This window comes from Engystomops pustulosus, chromosome 5 (assembly GCF_040894005.1).
Source record: "Engystomops pustulosus chromosome 5, aEngPut4.maternal, whole genome shotgun sequence".
Taxonomy (NCBI): domain Eukaryota; kingdom Metazoa; phylum Chordata; class Amphibia; order Anura; family Leptodactylidae; genus Engystomops; species Engystomops pustulosus.
The window spans coordinates 195828306-195853799 of record NC_092415.1 but is presented as its reverse complement, the minus strand read 5'-3'; the positions used below and the strand labels follow the sequence as shown (position 1 = coordinate 195853799).

The 25494-nt window shown below is 42.9% G+C and overlaps 1 protein-coding gene across 3 annotated transcripts in view; it reads left to right on the top strand.

Moving 5' to 3' along the window:
• ITGA8 (integrin subunit alpha 8) overlaps nucleotides 1–25494 on the top strand; it is a 139625-nt gene that overhangs the window by 13727 nt on the left and 100404 nt on the right. The window contains exons 3-6 of one of the 3 annotated variants that reach the window (XM_072154271.1): nucleotides 11388–11488; nucleotides 15734–15857; nucleotides 18007–18068; nucleotides 19683–19728. In XM_072154271.1, the coding sequence (XP_072010372.1) occupies nucleotides 11388–11488; nucleotides 15734–15857; nucleotides 18007–18068; nucleotides 19683–19728 (333 nt within the window). Of the gene's footprint in view, nucleotides 1–11387; nucleotides 11489–15733; nucleotides 15858–18006; nucleotides 18069–18974; nucleotides 19273–19492; nucleotides 19729–25494 lie in introns of those variants that run through there. The other 2 variants (XM_072154273.1, XM_072154272.1) reach the window with 2 other exon arrangements.

Below are 25494 nucleotides of genomic sequence, written 5' to 3'. Positions count from 1 at the left end.
CATTGACAGTGAAATAGAAGACCTAAAGCCTAAGAAGACCCAAAAGGTCTGTTGTATAGGATACGGCCAGTAGAGGCGGTCCCCTACTTAAGAACACCCGACTTACAGACGACCCCTAGTTACAAACGGACCTCTGGATGTTGGTAATTTACTGTACTTTAGTCCGATGCTACAATAAACAACTATAACAGTTATCACAGGCGTCTGTAATGAAGCTTTATTGTTGATCCTGGTTCTTATGACAACCCAACATTTTTAAAATCCAATTGTCACAGAGACCCAAAAAATTTTCCTGGATCTACAATTATAAAATATACAGTTCCGACTTACGTACAAATTCAACTTAAGAACAAACCTACAGAACCGATCTTGTACGTAACTCGGGACTGCTTGTACTATGAATCACGCTAGGGTTAAGTTGAGGGTCTCCGTTGAAAATGTCGCATTAGGACCTCGTGTCACCTTTGCGGATAGGGTTAGGGTTGGACCTAATAGGTTGGACCACTGTTGGACTTTATAATATCCACACCTACCAATTTTCATGAGACGTTCTGCAAACCGAGATGTTTGCGTGTTCCATGCTCCTATTGGAAATGGGGTATCCCCCCTTTTTGTGTCATTGACATGCAAAAAGCAGGCTGGGGCAGGCTTTCCCATAAAATATCTGACGTAGCTAACTTGGAGGACCCCTGAGATCAGAGGGAGTAGAATGACCAGTATTTCCCATCATGCATGAGCCGTATTGGCATCCTCAGGATGCTGATACAATTTAAAGGAAATCTACCATCAGTATCCAACTTGATAAAACAGGGAAACTTACTCATAGATCCAGGTCCCGTGACTTTGGTAATCTTCTTATTTTTGTTATCTATGGCCTCCTTCCTTCTAAAAATCAACTTTTATAATTATACTAATGAGCCAGATTGGCCCTGGGAGGCTTTACCAGAGAGCCTCCGTGCTGCAGCTGTTACACTGTGCAAGGATCACTTCCTGCCCTTCACATATATTACATCAGGCAGAGGGAGGGGCTAAATGCTGAGGGAGCATTGGGGAAGGGGAGACAGTGTAACAGCCTGTGAAGCTACAACACAGAGGAGCCCTTCTGGCTCATTAGCATAATTTTAACCAGATCCAATGGTCATAGTCATTCAGAGATCTTCAAAAAGGGGACAAAGAAAGTTGCAGAGCAGAAACATTACACAGCAATTGTCCTATAAGCTATGTAATATGTTGACCGATCTGCAATACCGCACACGACCTGTAGACAGGTGTGGTGCTGTTTTTGCACAAATGTAGCTACGGTTCTCTACTCCTGCACAATGCCCCTAAGAAATAGTAGACTTAACCCTTTCTTACCCGTAAGGCTGACATCACGTGGGGCACAGCTCCCTGCACCATCTTTATGACTACATTTTACATGACACCAATGATCTGTTCTGAATTTAGTAAAACATACATTAAACATTCATTATTCCTCTTAGTTGTGGTTTATTCAGTTGCAAAAACATCTTTTACGACAATCCCAAAATGGAAGCTTTGGATCATTCCAGGACACGACCATGAAGCTAGAAGAATCACACATCAATAAGATCTGCCATACATTTCCAGATTGGTTTTTGATTCCCGAACACACGGCAGTAACATGTGGCACCCAGGGGGCTCTTATTGTCTCCAGACCTTCTCTATATGTGTCCTACGTGGATTGTATAAGATTTCCTCCAAATGAATGGAACTTAGCTGCAATACCAGACATGACCTGTGGACAAGAGGGGCGCTGTCCTGGATAAAAAGAAGCCACGTTGTTGTATTTTTGTAATAAAAATCCCCAAACATTCTTTAAGGAGTATTCTGGGCTACGAAAATGAATGACCTATCTGCAGAATAGGTTTTCAATCTCAGATCTCACCGAGCGCACTCATCGATCAGATGGAACAGGAAGCAGACAGCGCCATTCTATGTGTAGTGGTCAAACCAACTTACTGCAGATCAGCTCTGATTCAGTTTAATGAGGGTTATGTTGTAGTGTCTCAGCTCAGCCACTATGAAGAGAAAGGCGCTGTCTGATTTCCATTCAACACCAGGGTCCCAGGTGTCATTTTTTTTTTTCTAGCAACAAATAGGTGCAAGATGAATTTGTCTTTCAGAGTGCTAGTAAAGCTGGGTGTTAACCCCTTTGTCGGCCATATTGTTACCCAGCTTTCCAGACAGTACAGTAACTCCCCTGTATTGTTGATGACTTGCAGACTCTGCAGGATTTATAGGTGACGCACCATTTGTGTGGCCCCCTCCCGCAGTTTGGGAAGGATGGGGTCGGCCTCCGCTGAGGTAGACCGTACAAACGCCCTTCATAGGGATAACCAGCAGGATATACGGTGAATTCCTTCTTTGTAGGAATATTTCTTTAATGTCTATAGAATTGGCAGAGAATGTCAATAAAATCAGTAACAGGGTAAGAGCTGACGTCTGGGGCCCGGGCGGGGGGATACAAGGTAACCTGCCCGGGGCTACAGCTAGCATGTGGGTGACATATCCTGCTCGTAAACCTCCTTAAAGGGGTATCAATGGGTTTACATGTCCGTCTGTTCAGCGTCGTTCACACCTATTTACTGTATTTCTTTAATGTTGTCTAATCCGAGGCTTAAAGCTCTGACCACCTCTCTACTTGCATTATTGTATCACATTGCATTGCTTAAAGGGGTTTTCCGGATAAATCTCGGCTGGGGGTTGTTGTATATTAAAAAAAAAAATTAGGAACACTCATTTTCCTCAATCATCTGATTCTTTCTCCTCCACTATTCTCTCTCTTCAGGTCTTAGCTGGAATGGATACAACTTGGTAAATTTAGAAAATCCCTTTAAGCTAGCCATACACTTTAGATAGTAGACAGGCAAAACCTTGATTGTCCAACAGCTATCTCCCTGCACATGCATACTCAGCGGTAGTGGATTATAATATAGGCGGTTTGAGGGGTAGCCCGGGGCCCAAGCCCTCTAGGGGGCCCATGGGCCACCCAAACTCTATGCAAACTGTATACAGCACCTTGTATACTGAAAACAAATTGTATACTGAAAAGGATCTTCACCCATGAAATCCTTGCACATCTATTCCCTTTGAAGGTCCTGAAACTCCATTCTCCAAGAAGCTGATTCTAGTACCACATTTTAGAAGTGATTGCAGACTTGTTTGGGCTATAATATTCATACAGCCCAGGGCCCATAGCAGTCTAAATCCGCCCTGATACTCAGTAGAGAGGTGCAAGTATAGTGAACCCCTTACCAAATTATTGACATTGTTGTATCTGTGTTCAGATACATTGAAGAAATTATGGCATAAGTATACACACCCTTTAAATGATGCTTCTTCTTTTATTTTCTTATGCTGTCGTAGGACACATATGGATATAATGGTTTACATAATGGGGCAGATTTACTTACCTGGCCCATTCGCGATCCAGCGGCGCGTTCTCTGTGGTGGATTCGGGTCTTCAGGCGATTCACTAAGGTAGTTCCTCCGACGTCCACCAGGTGGCGCTGCTGCGCTGAAGTTCCCCGAGGCCCGCCGGAATGCCCTGAAATTCACCGGCCTATTCCTGGTGAAGGTAAGCGCGAGTCCCGCGACACATTTCTTTTTTTAAATGCGGCGGTTTTTCCGAATCCATCGGGTTTTCGCTCGGCCACACCCCCGATTTCTGTCGCGTGCATGCCAGCGCCGATGCGCCAAAATCCGATCGCGTGCGCCAAAATTCCGGGGCAATATAGGGAAAATCGGCGCAAATCGGAAATATTCGGGTAACACGTCGGGAAAATGCGAATCGGGCCCTTAGTAAATGACCCCCATTATGCTCCATACACCCACAGCAGATCTGCCTGCATCCAGCTGGTGTTCTCCTGCTATTACATCCTGGAGCTATATATAGAAGTTTGGATATGAAGTTACAGTAATTGATGGTCCATATCTAGCAGACAGATTATACACATGCGGGGTGTCCCAGACTCTATACAGCACCTTCATGTAACATGCAGCAGCCCTAATCCTCTGATAAAATAACAGTTTTCACAGATGTCTTGTTACACTGGGTTAGATTGTAAGCTCATATGGCTAGGACTTATTGATATATGTGGGGAGGGGTCACTTTCTGCAGGACTGTGTCCTGGATCAGAGGAGCATTGAACTTTGGACATTTGTGGACATTGAAACATTTCCCCTATGCAAGCTTAGCACTTTATTTTACATCAAGGGTTAACTTGCATCAATCTATAGTGTTTTGTTACATACATTCTGTTTATTATCAGTGTATCTGTATAGACTAGTAGAAAGGGTTAATGAACATTGTGTTACTTTTCTGATTGTGTAACTCTCTCTCACAGACAAGTCAGTCATTTCCCATCTACAGCAGAAGTCTTTTTGCAGACTTGTTTACCAGACACGCAGACAGTGTGACCCTTAGAATGACAGGTGCTGTCTGGAAAGTTGTTTACACTTTAGAAACTTGCTGCCGTAGAATATTATGGGGACTCAATGTAAGTCTATGGGAAAATGCTTTGTCTTTGTGTTTGTGCAAAATGTAACCACTCCTCCAATGGTAGAAAGTATATAAGGAGAACAGACCCAGTCCCTAGTTTCTTGCAGGTAGGGAACAGGACTGCAGTTAGGGAACAGAGCTCGGAGGTGAAGACTGACGGTCTACCTGAGCAACCAGAAGAAGAAGCTGAGATGTAGATACTCTGCCATAGACCCTGAGCTCCTAAATTTTGATCAGGGTTCCAGCCTTCTGAGAAACAGAGGGACAGCTATCCCCGGCCCCTTGTTCTACCAGGGAGGAGATTGGAGAAGTCGCCCCTTTGATTTGTATCTTAATTTCTTTAGTATAGAAGGAAACTGTTCACTGCAGACTCTCTGGACTCATTTCCCATTAGGACAGTGATGGAGAACCTTTTAGAGACCGAGTGCCCAAACTACAACCAGAATCCACTTATTTACCATGAAATTCCAACATGGCATTTCAAGGAGTAACTTATTGCTACCTGTTCTTCAACATCATTCAGTTGTATTGGCTCTCCTGAGGCCACCAATACAGTTGAAAGAAGGTGGGCAAATTCAGTCTATCATTGTAGCTTCTCTCCAGGAAGAATGGTGGGTCCAGCAGGAGGACCTCCAAAGACAATGCAGTTCTGTCAACACCTTCTCACTTTTCCTGCAGTTCCAAACAGCCAATGAAATGTCACTTTAAAATAGTACTGAGAGCAGCATCTTTTAAATTGCTTGGGACTGCAGGAAGATTTGGTGGATTTGATCCTGTTTGGTGAAATTGGGGCAATGGCCTGAGTGCCCACAGAGAGGGCCCTGAGTGCCACCTCTGGCACCCGTGCCATAGGTTCGCCAGCACTGCATTAGGGTGACACCTCAATGGTGCCTGCTGGACCCAGCATAGCAATGGGGCCAACCCTAACCTTTGATGCTCAAAGTGCTACAGTTTGTATTGTAGCAATTTACTCATTGAGCATCAAAAAATGAGCACTGGGATCTTTAAATTCGTATGCTCATTAGCATAATTATAAAAGTAGATTTTAGAAGGAAGGAGGCCATGGGTCACATATATAAGAAGATTACCAGAGTCCACTCTGTCTAGATCTATGAGTAATGTCCCTGGTTTATCATGATGGATTTTGATGGAAGATTTCCTTTAAGTAAAAGTTTCTGGCCTGCCCCTTTAAGGCCTAATAGTTGATGTCAGTGGGCACAGAAGAGCCAGGACTGTCAGCTGGTCTAATAATAATTACCGTGAAGGTTTATTATCAGATGGCAGAGGTTTCTGTCTGGGCCAAGTTTTCTCTTCCATGTAGGAGAGTTTATATAACGTCCTGGTATCATGTCTCCGGATCTCTTTCATGGCGGGCCAGATCGTGTGTCTGTGTATTCCTCTGTGTTGTAGTCAGCGCTGAAGTGCATTAATCCATTGTCAGTGTTTCTGGGAAGGTTTATTTTTATATTTTGGAACATGTTTATTACTTTGATGTTACATGGGGGAACGTGTGTAACCAATAACAGCCTGTATGGATATAGCTCCAACATATGCCTCAGCGCTACACACCGGGGGCAGGCATGAAATGTACCAAGGGCAGATAATGGAAACATGAACATTGAAAGATGGGGAGACAACTCCAATAGGTCACAAAATTGGGGTCCTCCCTCTTTAGAACTTCTAACCAAGAGCATCCAACATGTAATACTATATTTCTCCGGTTGTGTAGCTCCATCTGGTCGGTTGTTGTGGATCCCCCAATGATCAGACACTTGTCCCCCATCCCATAGATTATTACGGCTTCCTCCATATAGGAGATTTCTATGTCCAGGTCAGGTTTTGTCTACATGGTAGTCAATGATGTGGTAGAGATCTCCTTGGATCAATGCACTTTGCTATCCAAAATGAGTTATTGAGAAGGTGCAGCATGAGAGAAGACCTGGAGATGGAAGTAAGGAGATATAATGAGCAAGGAAGAGAGTTGTAGGAAGTGCACCAATAGTTTGGCTGATTGAAGTAAGGAAAGTCATGGAAGAAGGTGCAGTACAGGAGAAGCCTTATATACATGAGAGCGTATACAGTGGTAAGGAGATATATAGATATCATGGGAGAAGTTAACAAAGTTCCAGCAAGTTGGGGAAACGTCTAGACTATGAGGGTCCTGAAGAGTAGAACAGAGTAGAAGTGTTATCTACTGCTGTTGTCTTCTAGAATTTTACATGATCCCCAGTATATTGTTGATTATGGTTCATTAGAATTGTCTGGGTTTTGGAAGCTTTTGAGAGCATTGGGACATCTAAGTTCTTTGAATAGAATATGGAATAGTTTCAGGAGGGCCACATGGGGTTGCGTTGCTGTGGATATAATACGGTGATGTGAGTTTAGTGGACAAGAGAGTAGTTGGACAAGGAACAATGGCTGTAGCATGGTGAGCTGTTTGGTACGGAAGAAGAGTAGAAGACCTGGGAGCTGTAACTGTAGCGTGGTGATCTGTTTGGTTTGGAAGAACAGAAGACCTGGGAGCTATGGCTGTAGCATGGTGATCTATTTGGTTTGGAAGAATAGGGATCTGTTTGGTTCAAAATGAGAGTAGAAGAACTGATAGCCTTAGCTGTATCTTGATTATTTGTTTGGATCAGAAGAAGAGTAGAAGGTCTGGGAGCCACGGCTGCACCTTGGTGACCTGTGTGGATCAGAAGAAGAGTAGAAGGTCCGGGAGCCACTGCTGCACCTTGGTGACCTGTGTGGATCAGAAGAAGAGTAGAAGGTCCGGGAGCCACGGCTGCACCTTGGTGACCTGTGTGGATCAGAAGAAGAGTAGAAGGTCCGGGAGCCACGGCTGCACCTTGGTGACCTGTGTGGATTAGAAGAAGAGTAGAAGGTCCGGGAGCCACGGCTGCACCTTGGTGACCTGTGTGAATTAGCAGAAGAGAAGAAGGTTTGGTTCAGAAGAATAGTAGGGGGTTCTGAGAACCATGATGGTAACATGATAGAATAAGTTAAGTTTATTAAATGCATTGGAGACCTATGACTCAGACTACGTACTGGTGATCTAAATATGTTTGGTTCTTTAGAATTGTCTAAGAGGTCTAGGAGCCATTCAGTAAATGCACTTTTGTTCACATGAACTTGATGAACATTAATGGCAGGATTAGACTGGCCCACCATAATACATAGTACCAGAACATCCACATAATAATGGGCTCCCAAGAATCAGCAGAAGTTGAAGATGACTGAGTCCATCTCTTGACACTAAGATCTACAGTATTTCTTATAGAATGATTCACAGTTATAATATATTATTAGATCCTATAGATGAGAATCTTAAATGGGGATTTTATGAATGCCGGAAGGGACCGCAAGATCAGCACCTCTTGTGGAACATAAGATGACAGTATAACACAGTTTAAAGGAGTAAGATATGATTACTGGAAGGACCCGATCAGGACATTTTGTTTTCTACAATTATACATAGGTTCCCATTCAAAAACTGTAAGCAGAGATCTTAAAAGCCACAAGGAATTGATACAAAATATACATATATGATTGCAATGCGAACATCCTTACTGGAGATGGAAAATCCCTTGAAGTTGGAACTTTGTCGACGTGTTAGAGTTGTCCACGGTTTGACTTATTGGAGATGTGTAAGGGTGAGAGACATCAGAGGTACTGACAAAAAATGACATGTTAAATATCAGGGACTTTTTGGTTGCAAATGTTTAAGGGGAAACATATGTTAAAGTGGATTGAATATGGTTTAAATGATGGGATCGGGGACAGCAAGTCTGAGCGCATCTAAACGGACCATAGGAGAATCATCCAATTTGCAGATGTGTGGAAATTGCTCCCATACGAAGCTCTGGGACCATCTTAAAAACCTTTCTTCTGATCTTTTAAGCTGAGATCTTCTATTAATAGAGCCCATGGGGTCAGGGTCGCAGGATATCCCTACTTAGGCGCTGAGATTTCTGCCTCAGCACAGGTGCAAAGGTTTTCTGTAGTGACAAAGATTAAGGCTTTGAAGTTTTTTTTTTTTTTTTAAAAGTTCACATAAAAGCGTGGAAACCACCAGATTAAGACCTAAGACTCAAATCCAGAATAGGTTGGTTAAAGGGGTATTCCGGTTATAAGCCATTGAGTCGGTAATAGTTATTAGTTGAGACCCTAGTCCCCGGGGATTCTACTGATGGCCTTAGGCCAATAGACCTTGACCAAGACCATGGCCATGACCAAGACCATGAGCAAGACCATGACATGACCATGAGCAAGACCATGACCAAGACCATCACCGAGACAATGCCCAAGACCATGACCAAGACCATCACCGAGACAATGCCCAAGACCATGACCAAGACCATCACCGAGACCAAAACCATGACCAAGACCAAGACCATGACCATGAATGAATTGAGCAGCAGTTAAGCATGTTACTCACCACTCCATTGAAAATCTATGCCTCTGATGGGACACCTTCCGATCCAGCACTTATCACCTATCCACATGGTTACTTATCACTGGAATATCTCTTTAAAGGGAGTCTACTAGCTCCTCGAGTGTTAGATTCCTCTGGTAGCAATCTATAGAAAAAGGCTATGTGATTTCAAACATACCTTGATTATTTCTCTCCATTATGCTTTCATGAGAACTTCTCATTAAATTCCATATGCTAATGAGGCAGTTAGTGCACCCTGGATGTGTCCTCAACACCTGAAGCGCTGCCATTCCTGCCTGGACTACTACTATATCCATGAGATAAGAAGGAGATTTGTCTTGTGAGATGACACTGGGAGAAGAAGTAAGTTATTTAGGTGCAAATAGCAGTGTTCTGGGTGCTTACCACACTTTACAGGTGCACCGACTGCCTCATTAGCATACAGATTAAAATGGGAATTTCTTGGAAATGGAATAATGGACAGAAATAATAAAGGTCCGATGAAAAACACAGAACTTGCTTCCCGCAAATCATAACACTTTGCGGAGGTGGTAAACTCCCTTTAATCTGACTGTACATTTTGTGCTATTTAAAGGGTCTTTCTGGATGATTCAACGACTGAAATGTACACGTATGTGACCTGCGTTATTGTATAAAAATTAGCCCTTTAGATGGAGAATGTCAGACTCCTCCTTCTAAAAGTAGAATCAGAAAGTTGAATCCGGATAATTCTTTAAATTTGGTAAACTTTTTGGCCCATTATGTATATAGTTGCATTTGTGGATGACCTATTGAAAAGATTGTAGCTTGGATTTTCCCAAATTTCTGAACATCAAAAAGTTGCTCTCCTATAGATTCGGGCACAGAACTGGCACCATCCTCTATGCCCCGTCTTATTTGTATCCATTTCTATAATATTTTGGCGTTACATTTTCTGTCCTGCTTCCTCATTTACGGTTTTATCGACTGGCTTTTTGTTGAATATTTTCTAGTATGTTTTCATATAATTTTGGTGCATTATTTAGGTTCTTATATTTACATGTTTTTTTAAATATTTTGCAGTGGTTGTATCGATAATATTTAGTGCATGGATTTTGGATTACTACTGCTTTTTATGTCTGTATTTGTATGTAACGGGCTTGTACTTTTGGATCATTTTTAACCAAAATTAAAAATTGGGCAGTTGATTGGTTTTCTACACTTTTTATTAGCTTTTGCACACAGTTTTATGTGACATTTGCACTTAAAAAAAAATAATTAACTTAAAGGAAATCTACCATCAAAATCCATCCTGATAAACCAGGGACATTACTCCGGGACTGTGGTAATCTTCTTATATTTGTTATAAATGGCCATAAGTGCTGTGGGGGCATTACAAGAACTTATCTTTGTTGTAGCTTCACAAGCTGTTACACTGTCTACTCCTCTGCTCCCTCAGTAGTACTCCTCTTTGCCTAATGTAATCTCACACAATGGGCGAGGGAAGTGCTCCTGCACAGTGTAACAACCTCTGAAGCTACAGCATGAAGGGGCTCTGGTAACACCCTCAGAGCCCTTCTGACTCATTAGCATAATTATAAAAATTGTTTTTAAAAGGAAGGGATAACACATATAAGAAGATTACCACAGTCACGGTGCCTGGATCTATGAGTAAGTGGTTTATCATGCCTAATTTTAATTGTAGATTTCCTTTAAATTATGTGATTTTGTATTTATATTTTTTGCATTTTGAATTGTATACTTTAGACTTTTTAAATGAACCATAGTTCTTCATCCACTTCTCCAATGAACACAGTGATATAGTTAAAGGGGAGGTCAAAGCTTTGAAAAGCATGGACGCGTGTTTTCCCCACAAATAGCACCAAACCTGTCTTAGGGGCCATTTTCGGTATTGCAGCTCAACCCCATTGAATTAAAATTTTTTAACCATGGCAACGTCTGAAGTCACAATTCAATGTGTATGCTGCGGCTAAAGACGTAATTTAAGATTTTACTCATGAATTTTATGACCTGCTGTAGAGCACTTAAAGGGGTTGTCTGACGGGATGCAATTTTTTTTTTAGAAAACAATAGAAGTATTTATTAGTTATTGGTGAGTAGTTTAGCATGAGGTTGAGTTACCCCTATTTATAGTATAGTATGATATTTTATAGCGCGGATATATGACACCACCCCCTTGGTACGACCTGTCGTCCATGATTAATGGTGGTACAGGATTGTATATGGATTACAAGACACTTATATGTGCCAAGGCAGGCGTTATAGGGTCTCGTAGTAGGAAGCTTCTAGTATTTCACTCTTTTTACATCCTTTATGTGTTTTATGTCGTGTTACAATGGGGCCGTAATTCAGCCACAAGTCATGTCCGTTGCGAATTAGCATGAAACGACGCGTCCTATGTGAATAGCGGTTAACGTTCTCTTTCCTGTGCAGACAACAGGCAGGCCAGAATAAACGGAACCAAGCAGACGCTGGAGTTCAAGTCGCAACAATGGTTTGGGGCAACTGTCCGCTCCCATAAGGAAAAAGTTGTGGTAAGTCGTGAGATTTAATGGAAACCTATACATGTCTGATGTGGGGGGGGGGGCTTAGATTTACTGTATTTACTATACGTTTATAGACAATGGGAAACAGATGCCAAAAATATTCCTCACCCAGATGTAGGCATAATAGAGGGTGATGTGTCCATCGCTATGGATCCGAATTGGAAGCTTTGATATATCAGGGACCAATGTTTAATTGCAGGAATTAGAAACTTAGAAGACATAGGGAGTAGATTTCGGGGTGCAAGTGGGACATAAGCACCCTGGTTCTGCCGTATGATGGGGTCAAAGGTTCCTCCGCTGTAAGGATAATAATAATTCTTCATTTATATAGCGCACACAGATTACACAGCGCTGTACAAAGCATGAAAAATCGGTCCCTGTCCCCAACGGGGCTCACATTCTAAACAGCCTACCGGTATGTTTTGGAGTGTGGGAGGAAACTGGAGGACCCGGAGGGAACCCACGCAAACACGGAGAGAACATACAAACTATTTGCAGATGTTGTCCTGGGTGGACTTGAATCCAGGACTCCAGCACTGCAAGGCAGAAGTGCTACTCACTCAGCCACAGTGCAGCCCTATGGATGACCACATGAAACAATGGAGGCTACAGATTTTTCATTGGGGTATCACAAAATCATTTCAAATCAGTGATGACCTATCTATAGCAGTGTTCCTCAACCACCGGGCTCCAAACCGGGCCTTGGAGCACCTGGCACCGGGCTGAACTCCAAGACCCCAACCAATCAGAATTAGCTCAGAAAATGGAACCAAAATGCCAGCTTTATTTTCCGTGTAGTGGTCAGTCTGGGTAACTACATCTCAGCTCCCATTCAAGGTATCAGTATCAATATGCTGGAGAATCCCTTTAAGGATTGAAGATCACATGACAAGTGAAGAAGGTAGTGAAATCTGCCTTAAGAGGCACTTTTGGGATATTCTGGTTCCCAGAATCAGAGAAATGTTTCTAAAAAACTGGGCCAGTGCTGTGCACGGGTCAGACCTATCCTTGTCAATTAAATTGATTTCCTTATGTAATCTGGCTGCTCGGGGGAGGGATTGATTGTAAACACGCCCCTGAGTTTCTTATTCTTCACTCCCATATTACTGTCTATTACTGTTTTATTAAGCTGACCTCCTCTACCAGATGCAACCCATGGACAGGAGTGGGGCTTTATATGCCAGGGACACATACTCATAGATCCAGACACCTTGACTGTGGGTTTTGTCTTCTTTATATCAATTTTATTTGTGTTCATGTTTTTTGTTATCCATGGCCTCCATGTTATCCATCTTTAACATTATTCTATTGAGCCAAAACGGCTCTGGGGAGTATTACCAGAACCCACCAGCCTGTAGATTCAGAGGCTGTTACACTGTCTCCCCAACACTGCTCCCACAGCAATCTCCCCTCCTTCTGCCTGATGTAATTTCACACAGTGGGAGGGAAGAAAGTGATCAGTGTAACAGCCTGTGAAGCTACAGCATGGTGTGGCAATGGTAATGCCCTTCTGGATCATTAGCATAATTTCAAAAGTTGATTTTAGAAGGTAGGACGAAATGGATAACAATTATAAGAAGATTACCACAGTCACAGGGCCTGGAGTAATCTATTTTGATGGAACATTCCCTTTAAGTATTTAATGATAAAACAAAAGACACAATTACAGAAACATAAATTTACAAGAAACGCTGAAGAAAGAAACAAATTATTTGTAGGTCTCGCTGGTCCAATAAACAATGCAAACCTCTTAAAGGTGGGATCAATACACTACACAGCATCAAGAAGATGATGATAGGGAATCCTCCGAAGACTCAATATAAAGGAAGATGGTGCGGCCAACAAACAGCTTCCACAGATAATACAATGTACATGAAGGTGCATATATACGTCAATACTTTTGGCCAGACTCCACATACACAATTATTTTTCATTCCAGCTTCTAATCAATGTATATTGAATTAAGGGTGAGCGCCTTACATCAATCAGTGAGAACGAGTCTCTTCTAATTAAAGCATTTATGAGATGCCACTTAGATGAGGGTGAGGCTGATTTTTCAACTACATGACGTTCATATATTATATCCAGAACAGATATTGACATCAGAGGGTTCACAAACTTTTAGGAAAATATTGTCTGACGTCGGATCTTGGGAGAGGAAATTGGTCCAAAGGTCATAAAAAATGAGGCCATCTGTCCTTGGTACAATATCAGACGCCATAATGGGGCCACCCCATCTTCTATATACATCACTATCTTAAAGGAAATCTACCATCAACATCCATCCTGATAAACCAGGGACATTACTCATAGATCCAGGCACCGGGACTGTGGTTATCTTATCATATGTGTGATTCATAGCTTCCTAATATGAACTTTTAAAATTATACCAATGAGCTAGAAGGTCTCTGAGAGGATTTACCAGAGCCCCTCTGTGTTGTAGGTTCAGAGGCTGTTACACAGTTTCTCCCTTCCTCTAGTCCCTCAGCACTCTCCCCTACCTCTGCCTGCTGTATAAAATGGGAGGGGAGAAATGCTTCTGCACTGTGTGACAGTTTGTGAATCTGCAGTATGGTGTCTTCAATGTTTACAGCTTCACAGGCTGTTACACTGTGCAGGACAATGCCCCCCCCCCTCTCACTGTGTCAGATTACAGTAGGCAGAGAAAGAGGTAAGTGCTAAGGGAGCTAAGGGGTAGGGTGAGATGTACTCCTACACAGTGTAACCCCTGTGAAGCTACAGCACAGAGGGGCAATGGTAGCACCCCCAGAGCTCTTCAGACGCATCATAATTTTAAAAGTTGATTTTAGAAGAAAGGAGGCCATGGATAACAAATATAAGAAGATTACCACAGTCCCGGTGCCTGGATCTATGAGTAATGTCCCTGGTTTATCAGGATGGATTTTGATGGTAGATTTTCTATAATGGGATGCCTCACAAGTTCCCCGTCTTCTGCAGCGTATCAGTCTGGCGCTGTGTATAATCTCCTGCTTTACAGGTAAATTGAGAGAGACACTAATGACAGTCTTAGGTAGAAATACCTTCAAAGCGGCTGTGATATTCTCAGATACGTCATAATGCAGCAAAGATCAAAACGCAGATTACCGCTAGACACAAGTGACGCCATCACAGGTGGACTTAGTAAAAATGACAAGATCTTATAAAAATTTCGCTTTTGATCTCCATTCCAGACAGAGAGAAATGTAATAGCAATTTCTATATATGGAATAAATTGATTTTCTTGTAATCTGGCTGCTCGGGGGAGGGATTACTTGTAAACACACCCCTGAGCTTCTTATTCTTCAGTTTAGTGATGTAACACTCGCATATTACCATCTATTACTGTTTTATTATCTACAATGTTTAACATATCAGGTGGGGCCAAAAGTTTCTTTCATGCAACTTATTCTTCAGAAGGGTGAGATAAAATAGTGACATGTAGGAAACACTATAGGGAACACATACTCTTAAAGGGGTTATCCAGATTCGCCATTGATAGGCCATTAAAGGGATATTACAGACATGTATCCCCTAAATTGAAATAAAGGATAAATGAGTGATCATGGGAATGTGAACCCACCCAATACCAGCAGATGGGTCACTGCAGGTCACCCTAAACTGCCTTATACTATTAAGGGCAGGATAGACTTGTCCTTTAAGCTTTTCTCAAAGTCCCATAGAAATTAATGGAGTCCAGTCCCAGTCTGTATACAGTAGCTTCGTTTCTGCTGATCACAGTATTCTTGGCTATTAGACCACATGCATTCAGACATTTATACCTATGAATAGGGGGTACATGCCTAGTGATATAATATCCCTTTAATATCAGATCAATGGGGTCCAGGACACTTAGGACCTCCACCAATCATCTGATTCCAAAAGCCTCCAGTGCCAAAATCAATACAGAGAATTGGAATGGAAGTTAATCTGCAGTAACACAGCTCGGCCACTATAAAGAAAACAAAGCAGTTTGTTTCTAGTTGATTCCAGTTGATTTCAGCTCTGGAGAAAGCCAAAAAATATCTGAGGGGATCCTGAATGCTGGAGCATCAATGATTTCATATTAATGATCATCAATATTAAGAAGCTGGAAACCCCCTTTAAATCACGTTACCTGGTACATGCAGACAGACTTTAGATTCTGCACACTGATAGTCCTGATTCTGTGTTACTCTTATTTGCATAGCACTGACATATATAGTAGAGATGATCAATGTCTTATTGTCTATCTAGGCTTGTGCCCCTTTATATCATTGGAGAAGCGTCAAAGAGACAAGCGAAAGAGACCCCGTGGGTACCTGCTACGTGGCGGTACAGAACTTCAGCACCTACGCCGAGTACTCGCCCTGCCGAAACCGTAAGTGCATTCATTACATACATTGTTAGGTGATACTAAAAGTGACCATACAGACAGTCCCAGGGTTCTCTAGGTTTGTTCTTAAGTTGAAACTGTATATTCTATAATTGTAACCCAAGCCAAAATTTTTTTTGTCTTTGTTTCAATTGGATTCTAAAAATGTTGGGTTGTCATAAGAACCGGGATTAACACTAAATCTTCATTACAGACACCTGTGATAACTGTTATAGCTGATTATTGTACCCTGGGACTAAAGTACAGTAAATTACCAACATCCAGAGGTCCGTTTTGTAACTAGGAGTCGTCTGTAAGTCGGGACCGCCTGTATTAGATATTAGCTCAAGAAAGCTAAGGTCAATCTTAAAGGGATTGTACAGTGAATAGGTAATGGGTAATATATGGTAACTTGCTACTCACCACCAACCTCTAAAACCATCTGCCCCGGTCTCCTGTCATCATTGACCACTTGTAAACACTCAGAAGAGGGAATCAGTCCACCCCAACCTCTAGATATGGAATTATACAGAGTACAGATCCAGAAGGCTGTGTCCACCATATAGTGGCCAACCAAGGGTACTGCAGCTTACCCCATTTAATATTGGACCTCTACCAATCTAACCACCTATCATGAGGATGGGTCATCGGGATAACAAATTGCCCCTTTAACTATATTTATGTACATGAAAAACCCCTTTAATTCTATTTATGTACAGAAGAAATTCTAAGCCAGGACTAGCGTTAAATTATACTAAAAAATGTAAATGTACAATTCCTGCAACTTATTTAATACTTGTAATTGCAAAGAAAGTTCACCGCTTCCTACAAATTGGGAATTTTCATAGAAAGTGAAGGGAAGTTACCAGCAGCTTTTCGCTTTTTCCTACGTTTTAGAAAAAAAAATAATCTATAAAAAGAATGACTATTGTGTCAAATCTACGGCAATTTTTTCCCCTTTCCTGAAGAAAAATCAACTTCATTGTTGGAAAAGGGAAACGTGATTTATTTGAAGTCTGAGTTTTCAGACTTTTTTCTAGATCTCGTATTATATGTCAGTGCCACAATTTAACTCTTGCTGTTGCTCAGTTTGGGAGCAGCTTTTAAATCTCAACACTTTTCTGTCATTTCTATTTTCCTGACACATTGACGCAAGTTTTGCCACATAATCAGAATGACAAATAGCAAACGCTCATTTGTTCTACTTACCATGTGCAAAATACATTAAAGAACATCTACCACCAGGATGAAGGATTGTAAACCAAGCACACTGACCTACTGGTGTGTGCACCCTCTTGCAGGATCTGTTCTTCATTTATCTTCTTGTTATCTTCTATCTCCCTGATTTTAAGAAAAAAAAAGCTTTAAAAATTAAGCAAATGAGCCTTAGGGGCCCCATTAACACCTCTGGAGCCTGGAGCCACATAGGCTCTCTAAAAACCAGCGAGATAGAAAATAAGAAGAAGATAAAAGAAGAGCAGATCCTGCAAGAGGGGGCAAACACCAGGATGTTGGTGTGCTTGGTTTACAGTCCTTCATCCTGGTGGTAGATTTCCTTTAAGGCCGTCAGCCACAATATAATATCACAATGCAAATCACCGCTAAAATCTGGTGCCAAAAAATCATCCAGCATCTAAAATAATAAATGCCCCGCCAATGTGTGGCCAATAACTATGTATCTGCTACTGTATGTACATATTGGAGGCTCCTTCATGATCACATTTGGTTTCACAGTTGATGCCCTAGGACAAAGTAATTAAAAAAATATAAAATATTAAAATATTTAATGCCATACTAATCCCCCACTACTCCAATTCTAATATCATAATGATCCCCCACTACTTCCATCCTAATACAATACTGATACCCACTACTACCATTCTATATTTTAAATCATGAATACTAAAACTCCCCTACTGTGCCCAATCCCCCTTCAACATCCCAAATTTGTGACATTACATCTGGTGGTGGCTCAGTCTCATTCGACTTAAAAGGGATTGAGCTGCAATTCTAAGCACAGCCACTATACAATATATGGCGCTGTGTTCAGTGAGCAGTAAAAAGACCCTGGTTCTTACTTGTAAGCTGCTGTATAGATTTACCTTTAACCTGAAATTTTAGCTTTAGCAGACTGTATTTTTTTTAAATTTTGCAGAAAATGCTGACCCAGCAGGACAAGGTTATTGTCAAGCAGGTTTCAGTTTGGACTTCTATAAGGTAATTACATTCTAGCAATAATTCCCCGGTTGTCGACAAAGCCCCTCCGAAGTCTCCAAAGTCTCTGGTTAAAACACGCCCACTAGAGCCGTTCTTTCCCGTCTCTCTGCTCATGCACTCACTCCTCCCCCCTCCCGCAATCTGCTGGAAATCTTGTGGCAGCAAACAGTCTGCGCTATGTGTTGCTAATATTTCTGGAAGAGAGCTGGAGAGCGAACAAGAGAAGGAGCAAAGAGGCGGGGGTAAAGGGCTCTTGTAGGCGTTCTTTAAACAGAGACCTCGGAGGTGCTTTGGCGACGCCCCCCAGAGCCCTTTGATATTAATTTGCATAAAATTGAAAGTTCTTTTTAGAAGTGTTCTACAAGAGCAAGGCTCCTAATAATACTAGGGAACAGTGATGATTAGACCCGCACCGCAATGTTTAGGTCTGTGCCAAATATTGCTTGATTTGGGTCCACCAACCCAGAATGCAACCAGAAATTTGCAAATGCGGTCGGACTTGGGCTAAGCCTTTTGTGTTAACTCTTTAAATGCTGTCGGTGCGTGCATGCCACCATTTCTTTAGCAAGTGTGCATCACCGTTTACTCTAGGATTGACACCCCCAAATGACGGGACGGGAACTGTCAATCTGCTGGAAAATGGAGGTTGTAGTGTTGCCATTTAAGGGTTAATTGGGGGTATTACTGATTGGGGGGAGCGTTCCGAACCCGAAGGGGTCCGATCAACCCACAAGTGATGTCATGGAGGGGGTGGTGCTAGCGCTTATCCTGGCACATGGATGGAGCTTTGTGTAATGTAAATATTTATAAAGTACAGATACAAAGTATCAGTTTTGTGAGTGACCTTGTGGCCGCGTGCACATTGTAGCGGTGAGGTTTATCTCTTGTGAAGGTCTCCTTACACACCAGCTGCTTGTGACACTGAAGGGTCTCAGCTGGGACGCGCTTCTCCTGGCTCGGCTCGGAAAATATTTAACTCAGCAGCAGGAGACGAGGACCATTACCAGCGGTTATCTGCCGCTTATTTATACGACATGTCAGCCGCAATGGATCGCTTCTCATTTTTCTTCATCTTGTGCAATATATTTTGGCTGCATCCATGAAACAAGGCTTTAATATTGATCCCGGATGACTCCGCTCTGTTGTTCTAGAAATTCTGCTTTTATTGCTTCGTTTTGCTGTATCAACAGATTAGAACATCTATGTAAATATTACATTAGGGGGGTTTCCAAAGAAGTAGGATTTCTAAGAATCTGGAGGGAACGACTAAGATATTGGGGCAGATTTTGTTTCCTGTCTCAGATTCAGTCTAAAGATGACCGTACATTGTAAATCGGTTGCACCTGTGTTTCCATATACATGCACACTCGGCTTGGCCAAGGGGTGCATGTGTCCTAAAAGGGGAGAAGTGCTAATGACAGTGTAGGTAGGTGCAGGATTGGTGGGAATGTGAAACCTGGCACCACCTACAATGATATGTTTTACACTAGGATCAAAAACATAGCGCCATCCTCACTGTAGTGGCCATCCCTGTCCACTGCAGGCTTAGCTCTCATAGAAATACATGAAAATGCATTTAAATATATTACTCTTATCTGTTTGTCTTCTGTCTAGAATGGAGACATCGCACTTGGAGGACCTGGAAGCTTTTACTGGCAAGGTAAGAGCACATCCATCATTTCCTCTAATATTTTCTGTAATTTACTGTATCAAAGTCAGACTATGTGATACATGTTTCAGATGATCATGAATCCCCATCTCTTTTTCCAAAAAAAGTTCCTATCCACCCCTCTACTACCAAACATCACCAACAGTGTACTGCTTGTGTTACCCTAGATCACCACTAGCAGTGCTCTCCTTATCCTCCTGCACTACCCTAGATCACCACTAGCAGTGCTCTCCTTATCCTTCTGCATTACCCTAGATCACCACTAGCAGCCCTCTCCTTACCCCCTGCATTACCCTAGATCACCACCAGCAGTGCTCTCCTTATTCTCCTGCATTACCCTAGATCACCACTAGCAGTGCTCTCCTTATTCTCCTGCATTACCCTAGATCACCACTAGTAGTGCTTTCCTTATCCTCCTGCATTACCCTAGATCACCACTAGCAGTGCTCTCCTTACCCCCTGCATTACCCTAGATCACCACCAGCAGTGCTCTCCTTATCCTCCTGCATTACCCTAGATCACCACTAGTAGTGCTCTCCTTATCCTCCTGCACTACCCTAGATCACCACTAGCAGTGCTCTCCTTATCCTTCTGCATTACCCTAGATCACCACTAGCAGCCCTCTCCTTACCCCCTGCATTACCCTAGATCACCACCAGCAGTGCTCTCCTTATTCTCCTGCATTACCCTAGATCACCACTAGCAGTGCTCTCCTTATTCTCCTGCATTACCCTAGATCACCACTAGTAGTGCTTTCCTTATCCTCCTGCATTACCCTAGATCACCACTAGCAGTGCTCTCCTTACCCCCTGCATTACCCTAGATCACCACCAGCAGTGCTCTCCTTATTCTCCTGCATTACCCTAGATCACCACTAGCAGTGCTCTCCTTATCCTCCTGCATTACCCTAGATCACCACTAGCAGTGCTCTCCTTATTCTCCTGCATTACCCTAGATCACCACTAGCAGTGTTCTCCTTGGCTTAGTGGTTAACATTACAGCCTTGCAGCGCTGAGGACCTGGGTTCAAGTCTCAGGGTCAACATCTGCAATGAGTTTGTATGTGCTCTTTGTGTTTTGTGGGTTTCCTATGGGTCCTCTGGTTTCCTCCCACACTCCAAAACATACTGGGAGGTTGATTAGATTGTGAGCCCCATTGGGGACAGGGACCGATTTGGCAAGCTCTGTACAGCGTAATCTATGTGCGATATATAAATAAATTATTATTATTATTCTCCTTAACCTCTGCATTACCCTAGATCACCACTAGTAGTGCTATTTTTACCCCCTACATTACCCTAGATCACCACTAGTAGTGCTCTTCTTACCCCTTTTGTTACCCTAGATCACCACTAGCAGTGCTCTCATTACCCCCTGCATTACCCTAGATCACCACTAGTAGTGCTCTTCTCACCCCCTGCATTACCCTAGATCACCACTAGCAGTGCTCTCCTTATTCCCTGCATTACCCTAGATCACCACTAGCAGTGCTCTTCTTACCCCCTGCATTACCCTAGATCACCACTAGCAGTGTTCTTCTTACCCCCTGCATTACCCTAGATCACTACTAGCAGTGCTCTCCTTACCCCCTGCATTACCCTAGATCACCACTAGCAGTGCTCTCCTTATTCCCTGCATTACCCTAGATCACCACTAGCAGCGCTCTCCTTATTCTCCTGCATTACCCTAGATCACCACTAGCAGTGCTCTCCTTACCCCCTGCATTACCCTAGATCACCACTAGCAGTGCTCTCCTTATTCCCTGCATTACCCTAGATCACCACTAGCAGTGCTCTCCTTATTCTCCTGCATTACCCTAGATCACCACTAGCAGTGCTCTCCTTATTCCCTGCATTACCCTAGATCACCACTAGCAGTGCTCTCCTTACCCCCTGCATTACCCTAGATCACCACTACCAGTGCTCTCCTTACCCCCTGCAGCACCCTAGATCACCACTAGCAGTGCTCTCCTTACCCCCTGCAGCACCCTAGATCACCACTAGCAGTGCTCTCCTTACCCCCTGCAGCACCCTAGATCACCACTAGCAGCGCTCTCCTTACCCCCTGCATTACCCTAGATCACCACTAGCAGTGCTCTCCTTATTCCCTGCATTACCCTAGATGACCACTAGCAGTGCTCTCCTTACCCCCTGCAGCACCCTAGATCACCACTAGCAGTGCTCTCCTTACCCCCTGCAGCACCCTAGATCACCACTAGCAGTGCTCTCATTACCCCCTGCATTACCCTAGATGACCACTAGCGGTGCTCTCCTTACCCCCTGCAGCACCCTAGATCACCACTAGCAGCGCTCTCCTTACCCCCTGCATTACCCTAGATGACCACTAGCGGTGCTCTCCTTACCCCCTGCAGCACCCTAGATCACCACTAGCAGCGCTCTCCTTACCCCCTGCATTACCCTAGATCACCACTAGCAGCGCTCTCATTACCCCCTGCATTACCCTAGATCACCACTAGCAGCGCTCTCCTTACCCCCTGCATTACCCTAGATCACCACTAGCAGCGCTCTCATTACCCCCTGCATTACCCTAGATCACCACTAGCTGTGCTCTCCTTACCCCCTGCAGCACCCAAGATCACCACCCATAATATTCTTCTAAACAATTCTGCCTCCTGTGTATTCCAGGGACAGTTTTCCGCTTGTATTACTGTTAGGATGCCGTTTTTAGCATTCCTGACGCGGTGATGTCATAGTTGGACATGGAATAACACATTATAGAGAATTCAAGTTTTCACACGGTTCTTGCCTAATCCAAGTATGTAAAAATCCATTTATCCTCACTCCATACCTATAGCCAGAGAGGAAGAATCGCTGAGTCCACTGTACAGCAAACACAGATTTATTACCTCCCGGCCTGTTTTATCTCTTCCACTTATAGTGATTTGTCATTGCTGGCCTGCAAGCTGAGTGCTCAGGGGGAAGCGCAGGCTACGATACACCAAGCCGGGACTATGTGCCCGGAGATGAATGACCATGTCCATGATAAAACAAGAGAGAGAGATGACTTGTATTTGCGCAAATTTTGCATTACACAATGATTTCTTCTCCTCTGGAATCCAAAATTTGGGTTGAAATTTGGTTTCCCTAGAGCAGTGCATCCTGGGAGATTAAGATATTAGCCTATCTCAATAAATACGGCGCCGTGCGCGCTTTGCCGTCTATGGGGGACGTATATATGGCGTATACATATGTCGGCCATATATACAACCCCCATACACCGTGTGAATGTAGCGTAACTCTTAGCTTCCCTTGTAGTTGCCACTTCCCTGATTCCGGAACAGTTGGAATTTTTTTCCTACTCCTCACCGTTCCTGAGCAAACATTTCAGTTAGTTCCATCACCGGATATGCTAATTAGGTTCTCCACTGCCAGGTGGGTGGTCCCGGGGTGGAGCAGACAGCCTGGCACCACCTACCTGCCAATATAAAGTGTAACTAATGCTGAAACTAATGGCACTGATTCTTTGGAAATGGTTGGGGAAAGAGAAATAATTCCAACTGTGCCGGAATCGGTAGAGCAAAAAATTGCCACTGGTGGATGTGGTGAAAGATCTTCTACATCGACCAACTATTTGGCAGGACCCTCTGAGGTCTCTAACTAAATTCTTTGTTCTTAAGGGAGATCATCCTCCACCAGTGGTAACTGGCAGTGACTTAGTCACCTCTCTCCACTGAAAACACTCGCACACTTGGATAGTTATGGGATCATGGAAGTAAGCTCGATATTGAAAAACTTGCGGAAGCTCAACTGCTGTGATTCCCACTACTATCTAATGGAGCATTGGCAATAGTGGATTATAATATAGGCAGTTTGGGAGGTAGAAGGGGGCCCAAGCCTTTTGGGGGCCCATGGCCACTTAAAGCACCCACCAAATTTTATACTCAGAAAGACCTTCACCCATGATATAACATGAAATTCCTCCAAAGGTTCTGAAACCACAGATGGAAAGCAGCAGAAGGGGCACCCCCTCCATTCTCCAAGAAGCTGATTATAGTTCCAGATGTAGGAAGGGATTCCAGACTTGTAGGGGCCATAATACTCATACAGTCAAGAGCCCATGGTGGTCTTAATCCGCCCTGAGCATTGGTCAAGCATGCACTCCGATCCATTCACAGTCTATCAGCTTCCTATATCCAGTGGGATCATTTTTTACCCCATCTATCTATATCAAATTGGGGACCAACTATGACGGTCCTCATTCTATAATCTCCAGCTCAATATGGGATTATAAATCTTACAATGTAACCTAGTAATAAACATTAACTAAATAAACAACCACCAAGAGTTAGATGGATAAAATAACTTGATCACCGTGGCCTTTATTTATTACCAAACTAAAATAGAACTTTGTAAAAACAAAGACCAAGACCTTTAACTCAAGTATAATAAAATTACGCTCAGCCATAAGAACAAGAAAATGATACTCATCGATTCACATTATGAAAAGCAATTTTGCCCAGGTACATAAACAAGACCATGATGAATATGAGAATTAAAAGCATAAGGGTGATGCCACACATGGTGTGGTTTGAACCTGTTTTTGGTCCGTTTTTATGCAGTCCGTCCAAAAACACATGTTGCATCCGTTTTTGACAGGTTTTTATCAATTATTTTAATTAAAATTGGTCAAAAACTGATGCGTTTTTTGGACAGACTGCTTAAAAACGGACCAAAAACGGGTTCAAAACGTCATGTGTGGCATCACCCTAAATGCGGAGGGAGAAAGGGCAAAGCAGGTCCAGACGATCAGGAGTATTTGAGAAAAATGGTCAGAGAATACATCATATTTATGTAAAAATAAAGATTATTAACAAAAATTCCTGACCGTGTGACCACAAATTCTGCCCAATGGCTCACTGTCACCTGTGGCTCGAGCCAAACTTCCCCCAATGACAGCCGACCACTGTCTAATAGCTGAACTCAATCAAAACCCTGGTTTACATATTTCCCACCTAAACTATACCAAGCGATGACTATAATCCCATGAGGATCACTCCTAAGGGTGAAGACACACGTGGCGTTTTTAGGCCGTTTTTGGGCCGTTTTTAGTTAGTGCGTTTTCATATCGTAAAAAAAGGCATGCGTCAAAAAACGCATCCGTTTTTTGAAAGCACATGCGTTTTTGTCCGTTTTTCAGAATCTGCGCAATTAAAAGCGGACAAAAACGCATGCGTTTTCAAAAAACGGATGTGGTTTTTAACGTTGTTACGATCTGAAAACGCACTAACTAAAAACGGACCAAAAACGGCCTAAAAATGCCACGTGTGTCTTCACCCTAAGAGTCCAAACATTATTTGGCTACTTATTGTACCAAGTGTTATTAAGGATAGGGGATAAAAATCTGATGGTTTAGGGTTCGACTTCTGGCACCCCCAGCAATCACAAAAATGGACTTCCATCAATCACGGTAATAATGGCCCCTATCTCACTAATTGATGGAGTAGCAGAAGAACCTATACTGAGTGTGTGTAGGAAATTGCTGAGCACAGCGCTGGGGTATCTCTGGCATTCTCAGTAACTGTCTATAGGAGTGCCATTCCCGTGATCGGTGAGAGGCCCAGCAGTTGGACCTCCACGATCATTCCTGTGGATAGGGGGATAACAATAATACTTGTACAACACCTTTCATTTCAGTGGATGTCATGCTCTACATTTTTATGTAAGCCACAACTTCCCCTAAAACAAAACTGAGCAAGACTTCAGACATCCCCTTTAAGTGCAGACCTGAAGTGCAGATG